General features: G+C 43.8%; 1 protein-coding gene across 1 annotated transcript in view; it reads left to right on the top strand.

The window, feature by feature from the left end:
* The window catches only part of man1a2 (mannosidase, alpha, class 1A, member 2), a 150993-nt gene extending 137403 nt beyond the window's left edge, over positions 1-13590 (top strand). The window contains exons 13-14 of the mRNA XM_069155072.1: positions 5999-6114; positions 9345-13590. Coding sequence (XP_069011173.1) covers positions 5999-6114; positions 9345-9480 — 252 coding nt within the window. The 3' untranslated portion in view covers positions 9481-13590. The remainder of the gene's footprint in view (positions 1-5998; positions 6115-9344) is intronic.
* The last annotated feature ends 2096 nt before the right edge of the window (positions 13591-15686 follow it).

Genomic DNA, 15686 nt, shown 5'->3' with positions numbered 1-15686 from the left:
TAGATGGAAAAAAAAAATAAACCCTTTTGAATAGAAATATGCGATAAAATCCAAACTTTTTTTTTTTTTGCAGGAAAATATAAACATGCTAGATATTAAAAAAAAAGTGACTAAATAAACAAATCTAGGCAGAGTTAACATGCTATCTTTTTGGTTTTATTTCCTCTTATCGGTAACAATATATACAATTAAAATGCTAAATAACTAAAGCTAAATAAGTGTAGTTAACATTCCTCACAAACAAACAAAATACACTGGCCGTTCATGTTAGATTAAAACCAGCCATTAATCATATTTCAAATAATCGTCTTTTGAATAGCTTTTCTCTTCTCGTAGGAGGCTCTCCACCTGATCTCTCAACTCTTCCATCCGTGCTGTCATCAGCAGATTAAATGCGATCGGTAGCAGAGACAGCATTGACCGTTGTTTGGTTAAACTTAGCTGTATTCTGGTCTTTAGCAGCTTATCCAACCACCAAAATTTGTCTTTTTCAATGCAGAATCTGGTGCAATTATGTCAGAAATCGCGAGTGAAGCAGCTCCCTCTTGTGGCGCAAAGGGATACTGCAGATAGAGTTTTTTTTTATTTTAGTGACCCAAATAGGGTTGCAAACCCTCTGTAGTTTGTGACTATAGACTGGATATAAAAGTGAACGTAGCTTCTGGGGCTGAAATATGAGGCCGATGCAGATGCGATTTAAGCTGCAATACCGCTGAGTGCCACTAGAGGTTGGCTCCAAAAAGCCTCCCATTCAACTAGTCCCAAAATATTTCTCTACAAGTTATTTCAGTGTTGTTCGCTAAAGTCGCTCCTTATTAGTTTTTTGGCCGTCCATCTGAAAATATTCCCGTCATTTCCCGTCAGAAAATAATCCTCAAAAAGTCATGTTTTTGGGAGCATGTCTGTTTGATTGACAGGCCTGTGTTGAAGCCAGGTTACGGCTATCGGTGGGCGGGACGTAGTATTGCCGGGTTTCCAATCAGATTAAGTCAGATCGACCGATGGCTCCCCCCAGCTCGTCCAAATATGGTCACTTCCGGCTCCAAACCGGTCGAGACTTACAAGATGGCGCCGGTCAAGTTCTGAACTGGAGGCGTCATAACGGCCGTTCACAAACCAACGGGTGACGTCACTGCTGGTTGCCGCTTGGTTGTGACTCAGTCTTTGGGAAAGTGATGTAGACTTTGTAATTGGTGCAAGTAAGGAGTGGATGGCTGGTTTTGGCCTCACAGTAAACCACATGCAGATATCTCCCCGTAATAATCACTCTTTTCTGTTTGTGTAACTGATCAGAAATGTAAAGAACCGCCTGTGTGATTCCATGTGTGAGAATAATGTACTCGTGGGTGGCTGTGAGATGTTTTCAGGTGTTATGAATCTCTTCCTCCTCCTTTTGTGTTTTAATATGAAAAGCTTTATGGAAATAGAACAGAAATGAAAGCCCTCTCAATCCCTTTCACTCCCCTACGCCACATCTTCTGACAGAGGATTAAAGAGTTCGTCTTCTATACGGGACTCGATGAGTCGTCTTCTCTTTATGAATCTCAACCGGCCTGCTTGTCACTTTCATCTTCTTCTTTTTTTTTTTCCCTCTCTTTAGCTTCTGTTTCTCTTTTTTTCCTGCCAATCTTCTTGTCACCTTTTCTCCTCCATTTTTAGCGGTGGATGTACTTCTCTTTGTTTGTCTGAGTGGGAGTAAGTGCATATGAGCTTGTGTGTCACGCAAATATATTGGCAGGTGTGTTTATGAAGTCTGAGTGTACTGACACTGAGTGACACTAAAGAGAGTTGCTGCTGAAAGCCATTTCGTTTCCTCACTTACATTATTTATTATTGCATATACACACAAGCACTAATAAATATGACAGATCGTACTCTTGGTATTTCCGGTTAGCGTCTTGTTTCAGAGGTCATAAAGTCTCAGTAAAGTTTTGAGGTAACATTTCATTATTTAATTTGGTTGTTCAGATTTGATCTTGTGTCTTTGTTATTTGGGTGATAAATTAACTAAACATGCAGTATATGGAATGCATCAAAATATATTTTCTTTCAGCATTGTTATGCTGCCACAAACATAAATTATTCATACAGAGGTATTTTCTAGAAGGTATTTTTAACATTGTTTTGTCAGGAGGTAAAATACAGACAAGTTACTGCCTTGCTTTAATAACAAATTATTGCCTCATCGTTGTTCTGGGTATTCTTGTCTTTTGTATGTTATAAAGTGTCTCCAGCCAAACATATTGTGAACACTATATATAAGCTATGACGTGTGGGTTGACAGTGAATGTAGTTACAAGTGCAGCAGGTTGCATCTCTGCTGTTCAGGAATTTAAACTCCAGAAACTAAAATGTCCTGTCTTGAAAGTCTTTCCAGTTCAGGACCAGACTAGTTCCAGATCTTCTGACGTCCTGTCCGACATCACACATGATGTATAAAGTACAGTATGTTCGACCTATGTTACTTTTTTAACATATGATCAACAATACTTCCTGGTAGAAAATATTCTACTAAACGTGCTGTACTGTGTTGCCACCAAAAATAATGTTCCTGATATTTTTCTCGCTGTGAGGAGGTCTCCATGTGCACTTCACCTGTATTGTAGAAGAATATTTTTTATCTGCCATATTCAACTCTTTAGATTTGTTCTGCAGCGCACAGGAGGCTGAACCATAGAAATATCAGCGTCTTCAGTCATAGACTATCTATGAGGGTAACCTTGGCAACAGAATAACTCAAAAATGAGAATACATACTGACTTTGAGTATATTTTTTTGTTGTCACTTCCCATGTGTGAACACAGCAGGCTTTAAACCTGTCTGGAGTTCACAGGTAGTTTTGATTACAGCCATGTTAGATTCTTCATTTACACTTCCTGTTTTGTCTTCTCTCTCTCGTTTGCATTTTTCCACTTTTCCTTTGTGTTCTCACCTTTTTCTTTCACTCACATATTTACGCGACGTTTCTCTCCTGAAGCTCCACAAAGATCAACATCCTGCTCTCCTCCTGTGTTGGTCTCTTTACATCACCCAACACACACTTCACCTGCGGTCTTCTCTGTATGTTGCCTCAAAGCTCAGCTCCTCTCTCGCTCTCTCTGTCACACACACACACACACACACACACACACACACACACACACACACACACACACACACACACACACACACACACACACACACACACACACACACACACACACACCCCAGCTGCATCCATCTGGTCCACCAAACCTGCCTCGGTTTGTCATGCTTCCTCTATTCACAGCAGCCATTACCAATGGCTGGCTTTTACCTCTGTGTGTGTGTGTGTGTGTGTGTGTGTGTGTGTGTGTGTGTGTGTGTGTGTGTGTGTGTGTGTGTGTGAAGGTGAAGCCCAGCTGCTGTAATGTGAAATGTGTCCTCAGTTGGCTGCAGCCTTACTGCTCCTCCTCCTCCTCCTCTTCTTCTTCCTCCTCCTCCTCTTACAGGTAGACTTTGTGACATCATTTATTTAGCACAGATGGTCATGAGACGTGTGTGTGTGTGTGTGTGTGTGTGTGTGTGTGTGTGTGTGTGTGTGTGTGTGTGTGTGTGTGTGTGTGTGTGTTGTAAAGGTACATTTACACCTTACTGGCTTCTACATTTTAAACTTAACAGGCTGTTGAGCGTTGTCATGTTGATGTAACTCATGTTCAGATGCGTCTCTTATATGTCCAGACATAATCAAGGATACACTGAACTTGATGTTAGTGTGTGTGTGTGTGTGTGTGTGTGTGTGTGTGTGTGTGTGTGTGTGTGTGTGTGTGTGTGTGTGTGTGTGTGTGTGTGAGAGAGAGCACTGCTACGGCTGCAGTGTGGATGGAGAAGGGCAAACACACATCGGGTGCAGCAGCCCATGAATAACAGATCCAAACTTCTTGCGACGGAAATCTGCTGACATCAAAATGGTCACTCGAGGACAGAAGACATGTGTGTGTTTTATTTTAGGGGTGTGTGTGTGTGTGTGTGTGTGTGTGTGTGTGTGTGTGTGTGTGTGTGTGTGTGTGTGTGGTTTTTTTAGGTGTGTGTGTGCGTGTGTAAGACAAGGACGGAGATAATGCTTTCAATTACATGCGTTAACAGTGAAAGTCGATAAGGAATAAGCAGGAGATGTAATGCAGCCAGAATTTTTATGGAGGCACCAATTTCTCTGTAACAAGTCCTCATTGCCGATCAATAGAACACCGTGGTAACCGTGGACTCTGTATCACCAGCTGGACGGTGGCTGCATCTTTAATGAGGTTTTGTCAGTGTGCGCGCGCGTGTGTGTGTGTGTGTGTGTGTGTGTGTGTGTGTGTGTGTGTGTGTGTGTGTGTGTGTGTGTGTGTGTGTGTGTGTGTGTGTGTGTGTGTGTACGCAGACATGGAAAACACCTGCTCACAAATGAGTGAAAACAGCAGCCAGTGTTTGCAGTCGTCTCCTCAGGTTGTGCTGTGTGGGGAAAAGTGACGTCAGAGACGTGTGGAATATGTATTAGTTGCAGCTGTTTTGGAGAAATGAAAATCAATATAGAGGAGCATGGTTACAATAGTGGGCCTTGTTTTGTGATCTGGATCTCTTAGTTGTGATAAAAGCAATAATGAAGAATCAACACGCTCAGCTTGCTCATTTAATCCACAAAAAACAAGATTCATTAGCATAACTGTGTCCAGTGATGTGATTTATAAATTAATAAAATATATAAGTTGACTGTGAATCTATTAATAAGTGAGGAACTTAGATGTTTTATTTAAGCTTATTCTGAATGTGTACAAAGTGCAGCCATCAGACCATTTAATACCCGAGAGGCCTCGACCAGGAGCTAACGTCAGGTTCACCATGCTGCAGACTCCGCCCCTTTTATGCAAACACACTTGCAGCCAGTTTGGAAAACCCGGAGCTCATGAGCAGTGTGACTACGTTCATGGGCCAGGAGTATTATGGCGAAGCGTGTAATACACACGCCCATCCTGTAAAGGGAGGCGTGTTTTTAGCTCCGTGTTGGAAGTCGCAGACTTTTACGGCGGTGGACGAAGTGTTTTTTTATTTTTAAATTTCCAACCGAGGTTTGTTTTCCCTAAAAATAATAGGTGGGTTTCCACATGGTTTTGTTTTGTAAAGCACGTGACACTGATACTACTCAGGAGGCAGACACCAATACTCTCCATCCTGGTGGATGGGCGTGAATATTACACGCGTTGCTGTGGTGCCTGATAACAGGAAGATATCCTGAGTACGTTAAACCTGTTTTGTCTACAGACCTCAGCTCTGTTCTCATCTGACTGGCTGCCCTCCACGTTTGTCCTCTTCTTCTTACTGTTACACTGACATCGCATCTTTTGTGGTTGCAGAATAAACCCTCGAAAGCCAAAGTAAATACACAGATGGGATTTAAATCACAATTCAAACCACCTACGAACGTGTTGTGATTTTGCCCTGAAAAGCCCGAAAAATGAGAGCAGAGAACAAAAGACACGTTTAGACAGAAAAGTCTCACGCAGCCGATCGTCTTCCCGTGGACGGACGTGAAAAGACAACACGACTGTGAACTTTCACTTTGCTCCCTCGGCTGAAACAAACGATCCTCATTAAGAAGCTGCTTTTGTGTCGAGATCGGACAAAGCAATTATTTAAAGAATCAAATGGAAACACGGGGAGGCGGTGCGTTGGCAGTAATCTTCTTCTTTTTCCATCATATTTTGTGCAGCTGCTCCTTCCTGTACGGCTCCCCAGGACTCACTCTAATCTGTCACAAGCAAAGAAATTAATTATAGCATGCTTTTATAAGCTTATTAAAATTGTGCCCCTCCACCCCCTTTTCTCTGCTTTTTTCCTTTTGCTCTTCCTCCATTTGATCCTTATTTCTTCCTCTTCCTCTTCATCGGTTTACTGTCCTCTTAATCCCCAAACTTCCCTGTTCTTCCTCCTTCCCCTTTTCTCCCTCTTTCTCCTCTTCCTCTCTCCCCCTCTTCCTCTTCCTCTTCCTCCCCTCCTCCAGGCCATCGATAAGTACTGCCGGGTGAGCGGCGGCTTCTCCGGGGTGAAGGACGTCTACTCGTCCAACCCGACCTACGACGACGTGCAGCAGAGCTTCTTCCTGGCCGAGACGCTGAAGTAAGCCTCCGGACCGGATTAGTTTGATGAATTTGGCTCGATCTGGGAATCATCGGTACACTTGTTGATTAATTAGTGGCTCTTGTGATTAATGTAGTGATATGGTGCAGGGGGGGCGGCGGGCCTGTTGATTGGAAGGGCTTGTCAGCAAAAAGTGATTGCAACAATTAGGTGTTCATATTTTACATCTTATCACTGAAAACCGAGTCCTGTACGGACACGAAGGCGTCGGCATGTCGGTCAGCAGACGAGAGCTCGGTGTCGTCGAGCAGAGCTCTCACGGACGACGTCGACGTTAACGTGTACGTGATGACGCACAAAATCTAAAGTTCTTCAGCAGTTGGGAAACCTTCCAAGTTAAATCTGTTCCTGTAAAATGTGCTGTTTGTTTCCTCGCTCAGGTGCAGTGAAGACACAGAATTTCATTCGATGACCTCTTGATGTTTTTTTTTAGTTTGTTTCATTTTACTTTGAGCCGAAATTTCACTTTGCACAGAGCAGCTGTGGATGTTGTCCTCATTAGCATCAGGAATAGATGTGAGCAGGGTCAGTACGGGCGAGAGGGACGATAGCGGCGACTAAAAGAACTTTTTCATTTACTGACTGAAAAAAACACGAAAATCAAATTTATTTTTGGCTCAATTGGCTAACAAATTACACAAATTACACAAATTACACAAAGTATTCAGGTTGACATACAAAACTAAGTTAGTTGATGGGATTTATTTAAAGTTACCATGTTTCAGCTACATAAAATAAACGTATTGAGTAGATTACTTGCACACGAGTTTGTTTACATCCAGTATTGTACGTTTACCGTACAGTATATAGTGAACTTTTATTGTGCTCAAACACGGCCTCCATCGTCCTGTGAAACCTTTTAATTTATTTACATATAAATGCTCCAAATTGTCGGCATTAAATCTAACTTCCAGAATAAAGCTACATTATTTATTATAGCCTGTTTATCTCTTTGTCCAGGTTTAGTATTTTTTTTGTTTTCATTTATGTTTTTTGTTGCTGTTACAAGGTTTTCTTCAGGTTTCTGGAGGGCTTTAGGTCTTGTGGTAGCAACGGAAGCTGATGGACAGTTATTTGACTAAAAAACTCTAAAATAATGGACTATTATTATTAAAATAATTATTTGAAAATGCGCTGTCTACCGTAAGAATAATAATTACCAAACACTGGTAAAACCAAAGCTCATAGTGACGTTATAGTTACATGATAATGCAGTGACTTCACTGTACTTCTACTCTGCTTGTTTCCCTGCAATCTTCTTGGAAGGCAAATAACAAGTTCAACAAGCTGCCATCTATCTTCCCGTTGGAGCCCCAACCTTCATTTGCGGCCACACTATTTTAAAGTCAGCTCTTATGTCTATGTGGTACATCATCATCATCATCATCATCACCACTGATGGATGAAGGGCAGAGAGGCTGTGACCCAGAAGGAACACTGAGTACTTGTGTGGCTCTCTGAGTCCCTCTGCTGGCAGCTCTGTGAAGGTTTCCTCCCCCGGCCGTTCACCGTGTCTCCAACCTGAGGAAGTTTAGTTGTTGATGTCAATCAAACAGTCTGACAGCTCCGAGATAATCATAAAACTCACACTCTCACTTTTACTGGCTGCCCCCCGTATTAGCATGAATCTACTTATCTGCCCTCCATTTTAACTTTAATGGCCCTGAAATTAACATCCACCCGGCATCACATGCCAGTAAAATCTGCCTTTGGTGAGCAAGTCGTGAAAGGTCACCCGCCACACAGGCCGCTCGCTCTCCGAGACGATGACATTTGAACGCCTCAGTGTTATGCAGCCTTTGGTGTCTGTCTGTCCTCGAGTCTTTGTCCCTGCTGGCTGCAAGCCAATCGCATCAAAGCAAGACAGCGCCTCTGTGTCAACCCGGCTTCTGATTGGCTGCCACTCACACTGATCTGCACAAACATGCAGCATCTTACGAAAACGTTTACAACCTCTGAGTCTTAACTTTACTGGATGTTTAGTGTTGCTGTACACAAAAACCGCTGACTGTCATTTTTTTTTACGCAGAATATATTCGCAGTTAAAAATGAAAGATACCAAACCTCGGTTCAATATTCAACTTTTTCCATATGTATACATGAACATGCTCTCCAATATGCATATGAAGTTAGAGATTCAGTTACTCAAAAATACACACCAGAGTGCAGTCATCAATCACAAAGCCACCAGGGCCAGGTTGCTATGGCAACACACCAACACGGCACACAGCGAGAAGGTAACCGAACATTTCCTATAAACGACACGTGTTTGACCGACGCTCGTTTCGTGGGGCTCAGTCGCCATGGCAACGTTTGCGGTGAAAGGCAGCGATTGGCTCAGCGCCAAAATAAGTGGCTTTATGATGAATGTATGCGTCACCAGTTTGAGCAGGGCGCTAAACGGTGACACCGATGAACGTGGTGACAGACAACAGTCCTCCCACACGGCCGTTTGCTTTGCTGCCTGTTTTAAACGTCACCGGCTAGAACCAAACACAACCGGGTTTAAAACCCTCCATCTGAACCGGGAAGTGAACATGTTGGAGGGATGAAACTAACGCAGCCAGGAAACCTCCAGAGACTGAATCAGAGATAAACTCAGGATTTGGTTTTCAAATATTTGCAGTTTTGCGCGACAGTTCAGCAGTGTTCCCACGGGTCAGGAGAGATCAGGGAAGGTCCAGGAACCTGATCTTTATTTGGGCCAAATCCTGGAATATCTGGGAATTTTGTGTTTAGATTTGACCTGCCATTAATCAAAATGTAATAATGTCCCCGTTTGTAGCTCCAACGTCAGCTCGTTGTTGTGAACGTGTGTTTAGTAACATTAGTGGTCACTGACAGAAATGGAAAATGCAGCTTATTAGGTTGTGAGCTAATTACTGTTATTGTTAGGTAAATGCTTTGCCTCTGTATTGAGACATGTATTTAATTTATTTTAATGTCGGCACTAAAGGAGGGACATGTGGCACCCCTCCACCCCCCCCCACCCCCCCACCCCCCCGGCCCCTTTAACATAAATGTCACCGTTTCTTGTCGACTCAGCACAACGGCAGCCTGTTTTTCTGTTCATGGCAGGTTGTGGAGTTTCAGCTTTTTAGCCAGTGAAAGTCAAGGAATTTGACATTTTGGGAAATCTGAGTTCAGTCATTCACTTCTCTCCCTCCTCCTCCCCTCCTCCCCCCCCCACCCCCCCACCCCACCCCCAGGTATCTGTACCTGCTGTTCTCCAGCGACGACCTGATGCCGCTGGAGAGCTGGGTCTTCAACACGGAGGCTCACCCGCTCCCCGTCCTCCACCTGGGCAACATCACCCTGCCCGGCAGCGAGCCCGCCCACCGGTAGACGGACCCGGGCCCCGTTCCTCAATCACGGCACCAGGGGGCGCCATCCGTCTGCCCACCTGCCCACCAACACTGGACAAACTTACATTCAGACTCTCCACTGCTTTTCGGACCGCGGGCGTGAAGCGGCAGAGCGGAGAAGACTCCGGCTCTCCTGCTCTTCTTCTATGTTTCACTCTTTGACTCTCTCTGTCCATCTGTGTCTTCTCTGCTTCAACCAGAAGGACGGTGGGTGAGCTGCTCCGCCTCACGTGTCCTCTGAAGGACAGAGCTCCGAACCAGAGGCTCCATTTAGTTTATTTTTTGTTGTTGTTTTTTTTTTTAGCCTTTATTTGACCAAACTTTCCTCCCAGACAGACTCGAGCTGCGGCGCTGAGATGGGACGTAGTGAAGGATTACCCGTCACAGTTTGACACTGTGCTGATGGAAGTGATTTTCTTTTTTCCTGGCAGACAGACTTTACAGGGTTTGTTGATGAGATGTGTTGTTTTTGTTTGGGACAAATTATGAAAGGGGACACAGGGTTTGAATCAAAGCCCTCTGCTTTCTCCCCTGACCCGAGCCTCACCCCGTCCACTTCCTGTTTAACCTTCATCAGATGAACTTTGCCCTGGAACCTCCTCCTTTAGTCCTCAGTTTCCTGAAAAATGGACCACGGAGAGTGGAACAGTGATTTCACGGGGACCGCGGCGCTCCACCTGTCTCCACCTCGATACCTTTCTCCTCCAGTTAGAGACGAGCCACAGCTTTCCCCTCACCAACCGTTCTGCTGCTACTTGATTGGATGCTGCTTTTTGTTAGTTTCTCACTTCTTCTCTCACACTTCCTCTCCCTTTGATTTCCCACCTTCTTAAAGGTCCCGTTGCTTTCAGGTCATGCGTCGTGAGATGAGGCTTCGCCACGCTTCTGTACAAGTACGTGTTTGTGTGGTGGTTTAAAAAAACAATTACCCCTGCTGTAAATTATTTGTTTGTGCACTTTGGAAGACGATGAAGAAGAGGACGGTAGAGGTGTAGCGCTGAAAGAGCTGAATGAATGACAACCTCCCTGCTGAGCCACGTTTCCTGTGTGCATCACATCACGAGAGGGACTCATCAGTTGCCCCCCCCCCTCCCCCTCCCCTCCCCCACCCCAACTGTAAATTGCATGAACTCATCGTAGTCTTCATCATCTCGCTCTACCTTTAGTTTTTCTCCTCTTTCCTGCATTCGAACCTCTTCGTCTCATCACCATATAAACCTGAAGACCTTCGGTCTCCTGGTTCCTACGAGGCTCTGAAAGGTCTGGCAAAGTTTAATCTCCCAAAAGTCTCCCTCATCTGGGAATCTGCTTTCTACTCAGTTTAAAATGCTCCTTAAAGCTTCAGATCTACAGTTTCCTACATGTAGCTGTAAACTCACCTTTCTCGTGTCACTAGTTTGGTGCACAATCGTGACCTGCTGCTGTCCACCGATCTGATCCCGCTCATCTAAATACTGACCTCAAATATCAAACTGAGAGAAGTCAGAAAATCCAGAAACAGAGCAAATAAAGGAATTTTCTTTTCCTGTTTTTTCACATTGTCAAATCCACATCCTTCATCACTCCTCCTCTCCGTAAGGCCGGAGATGTACTCGCTTTAAACTACGTGTTCACGTGCGCGTGATCCGTTTGGAGCGTTGGTAAGTACATGTCCGGCCTAAAGAGTTGAACATCCGAATGCTGAACTCCCTCCGTATCGTGACTTCGACCTCGCTGAGAGAAGCGGTGACCCTCCTGACTCCTCCCTGCTAGGCCTGAAGCAGCCGGAGGGTTTTCCTGCTCCGGTTGATACGACGTGCAAACAGTCCTCTGTTGGCAAACAAGCAAAACAAACTGAAACAGCTCTCCGCGGTGGATTTGGCTAAAGGGTTTAAACATTAGATTTGACCTACTGCTTCAGCCTGCGATTCAACAACACATTAAAAAGTCCCAAAATCAAACCAGTGAGAAGAAAAAAGCAAACAAAAGTACACGTGGGAATATCCTGCAAAAGATTTGACAGCACAGAAGCTTCAGTTTCTGGTTCTCTTCATCGGTCACAAACGTGAATCTGAAAGATGGCAGCAGCATTATGAGCAGTGATCTCAGTCGTCCAGCATCAACTGGGACCAAATCTGCCAGCTGTGAAAAAGAAAACATATCAGAGGCAACATGAGCGCAGAGGAGACGACGTGATGTTGAGTGAAGGCCAATAACATTGAAACCAAACCAACCAGAAACAGGTTTCCAAGTTTCCTGTTGAGATGTTTGAACTTCTGTCAGTTAAATTATCCTCTTTAAGAAAACAACAGAAAACTGTCCTTTGTTACCAACGGTGTCCATTATTGCTTTGATTTTCTATTTTTTTTTTGGGACATCTGGCCGGTCTAATCCACCGTCAGTGTAAAGGGGGATTCAAACACCTTTTTTTTAAAAAAAAAAAACATTTATGAAGAGAAGTTTTCTTCTAAAGATTCAGACAACGGACGGGATCAGTAAACAAGTTCACTGAGAGGCGTTCAACACGATTCTCTCCGAGGTTTATTAAAAAGCTTCTTGACGAGCAGTTTGCGTGAAATAAACCTCAGATGTGTCCTAACCTGCGTGTGATCTGATTGGTTTAGATAAAGACAGGAAACACGGCAGAGTTTGAGGACTAAAATTGAATAGAAGCAGTTAAAACCAACTTTTTTTTTCCTGTGCAGCCGTTTGTCTCTTTTTTGTCTTCTTTTCCAGCCTTATTGTCACACGTGATGCCTCGGCTAATGCCGTGCTGTTTTTGCTTTGTCTCTTATAGTACAACATTGTGGTATGAACTCCTTATAATTGTCTTTGCAGAAACTGTGTTTGTCCTCTTGACTGTCAAATAGATGCAAAAAAAAAAAAAACCTGCTCGGAGCATCAAAACGACAGAAAACGGCCTCATGAATCTGTTTCAAAGTTTGTTATAACATGTGGTAGCAGCTTCATCTGGTCCCTCCCGCCCTCGTCTCACATCCATGAATCAGAAGCAAAGATATCAGCTTTTTTTTGTTTTATCAGAGCTAAATTCCTCGACACGTCGTCTCATCAGGCAGGAAGTCTGCAGCTCGTCTGTCGTTAAGACCGCAGACTGACAGTCCTGCTGCTCCCACAGCACACAGCTGAAGGAGATCAGCGTCACGGACCACGCTTGCTTTGACAGACGACGGCCTCAAGATGCGGTTTATGTTTAGTCAGGTCTGAACAGCGAAACACAAAATGTCCCCGGTCACATGCGGCTGTGTTAAAGGGGAATATTTGAACTTTGGAAACGTTATTCTGCTCGTGTTGACGCAGATTTTCAGCATCCTCGCAGATCGTTTGACGGCACAATAACATGAGGCTCGGTGACTTTTGTTAAATACCTGCTGCCTAAACTCCTCTTCTCATGTATCTGTTTGTGTTCTTGTGCTTTTTTACTTGTATACTTCGGTGGTGTAGAACGTGCTCATTTCCATACAGAGCGGGGACGTGAGATCAGTTTACAAACGGTCCCTGGAGACGCATGAACTGCCCGGTGGGAACAGACGGCTTAAAGCTGGATCTCAGCAGGATGTTTGTTGATTCGAGGTGGAAACGGCCTCTAAGAGTCGGGTCGAGTTCACCTTCGTGCTCGTGACCTCAGACACGAAGCGGTCCCGCTCGGATTTTCCTTTAAAGTTGGGAGAGAGGAACCTCTGACAACAAACCTCTGGAGTGGTCGATCGTTCGGGACCTTTTTCTGGGAGCTCATGTTTTATTTCCTCCACGGTTCTCTCCTCCATCCATCATCGCTTTCTTCTGAGCTCTGGTGAGTCATTATTAACAGTCCGTTGATGCAGTACCCGCAGCCTCCCTCCCCCCGACTCGCTGACATCACGCTGACATCACGCTGACATCACGCTGACATAATCACCACCTATATCTGATAAGGAGGAAGCCCGAGATGAAACCCGGGCGTCCCTCCAAGTCGCTGGGAGCGACGTTGATTTTGAAAACTGAGTGTTCTGTATTTGTATTTTTACTGAAGTAAAAAAAAAAAAATTGAAAATGAAAATATCTGTAAATATGTTTAAAACTGAGACACAAATTCAATAAAGATGTTATGAAAAGTGAATCAGAAACCATCTTTGTTTGAACTTGGTCATGTGACCGGTGTCTGACAGCAGATTTTGTCAGACAGTTGTTTTTATTTCCTAAAAACGTTGTATGTATTTAGTTTCTGTAGTTTAAAGTTCTCTTGGTTTTTATCTTTTCACGCTGCTCAAAATGTGTTTTGCGTCCCGACAGCATGACTCTGCCACTTCGGTCCAGTCTGATGTCTCTGAACAGCAGCTGGATGGATCACGTCCCTCTCAGGAGGATCACCTCCATGATCTCCTGACTGCAGTAAATACCTGCAAAGCTGATGACGTTTGTTTACTTCGCGTCCGATGCAGAGATGATGAACTTGTTTGGTATCAGTTTGTTAGAGTTGTCGTTGTTGGCGTGTTTGAATGTAAACATTCGCACGGATCTGAAAACACGGCTGCAAAGTTTCAGAAAGTATCACATCGATTGAGCGACCGGTCGTCAGCAGAATCTTATTCTAGTCTAACGAGGACAATTTGCTGAGTCGAGTCTTCTCGGCTAACGAGCAAAATGCACCTGATTGGATGGATTTCAGTAACTTCTTGTAGGCTGTAGCCAATCAGAAGGAGAGTCCTGTCCTCTGAGGCTGATCTGTGTATGAAGAACAGCTGCAGATGAGTTCAGACTGGAGAGTCAGCTGTTCACAGGTGTTTCAAAGAACTCCGACGCTGGCTGAGAGCTGCAGACCAATTATACAAAAACACAGCAAGCTGGCAGCTCAAACTAACAGGCATCTTCCTTTGTGGCAGCTTTTGGTTATTTACAGATGGTTTTTTTTGTTTTTTTTTATGCTGACGCTGCATCTGTTCATGGTCAGCACAGTTCTTTGGACTTTCATCAAAGTACAACACAAAAGTTGTCATTTACTTTTGTTCAGCCTGATGTGTTGGTTTAAATGTGATTGAGTTTACAGTCATTTTCAACATCTGATATGTTGAAAATTCAACAAAATAGGTTCAGATCTTCACAATGAAGTGTTGCATTGCTCCTTCCTCTTAGATAACAAAGATGGTCAAAGAGTTTACATCATCGTCAGTGGTTTGAAAAGAAGAAACAGCAAGAGGACGAGGTCCAAACGTGAAGTGTTTCTGTAACTCATTGAGGTTATGTGGCAAATATGAGCTTGAAAATATAATAAAATGCTGCCTTAAAAAGTAGAAAATAGTAAAAAAAAAAAATATAAGATTAATAACTGGAAGACAGTTATGGAAGATAATTTTACCCACAAGAATAAAGAGAAATGTGTGATTTCAGCCAGATACAAGGTGGAAATGGGGTAGAAGTATGTAGATACACACCACAAATGAATCCATGCTGTATCTTCATCACGTATTAATACACAGAGAGGCTTCTCCTGAATGTGCAGCAATCATCAGCTTCATGTTTTGTGTGAAAATCTCAACAACTGATGGTTATAAAATGTGCTGCAGGCGTTCCTGTCCCCTCGGGGTCACTGGTTCTCACAACTTTTCATCTGGAACCATCATCAGGTTCAATACCTTCATTTATGAACCTGCAGAACCGATGATCAGCTTTAACTGGACTTGAAGTTCAGTGCTGGCTGGTAGTTATCAGGATAACGTGCTGCCTTAAGATGGTGACGTGTGAAAACATGACCGGTGTACTATCAGCTTCAGCTTTTAGCTCAAACTAAATCCAGTCTCAGAGCAGCTGCAGGTCGGACTTCGAAACGTTTCTCTCCCGCGTGCTTTAAAGAGCTCCTAATTATTCATGTTTAAAAAGTGAAAACTGATTATGAAATGAGAAAATGGCCTGCTATGAATGAAAAGACAGATTGTGAAGCTTCAAGAGGAAAAGCACAAACTGAAAGGTTAAATTGGAAATGGAAAGTGACAAGGCAATGTTTAAACATGCTCGTAGTGTGTGTGTGTCATTTTATTTCATATTCACGGAAAACATGGATCGGAGGTTTCTGTGGGTATTTTTTTACCACCAAAAAAAACCCAAAGTGACGTCGGATTGCTCTTCTTTCCAGGAAACCACAAACACCTGACATCAGACATCATCTCTCCACCTCCATGTCGAGGCTCGGCGCCTCGTTCTTTTTCTAGCAGC

This window comes from Embiotoca jacksoni, unplaced genomic scaffold, assembly GCF_022577435.1.
Source record: "Embiotoca jacksoni isolate LCO1_2020_lvr unplaced genomic scaffold, fEmbJac1.0.p SCAF_2, whole genome shotgun sequence".
Classification (NCBI taxonomy): Eukaryota; Metazoa; Chordata; class Actinopteri; family Embiotocidae; genus Embiotoca; species Embiotoca jacksoni.
This window is presented reverse-complemented; position numbering and strand designations above follow the sequence as displayed.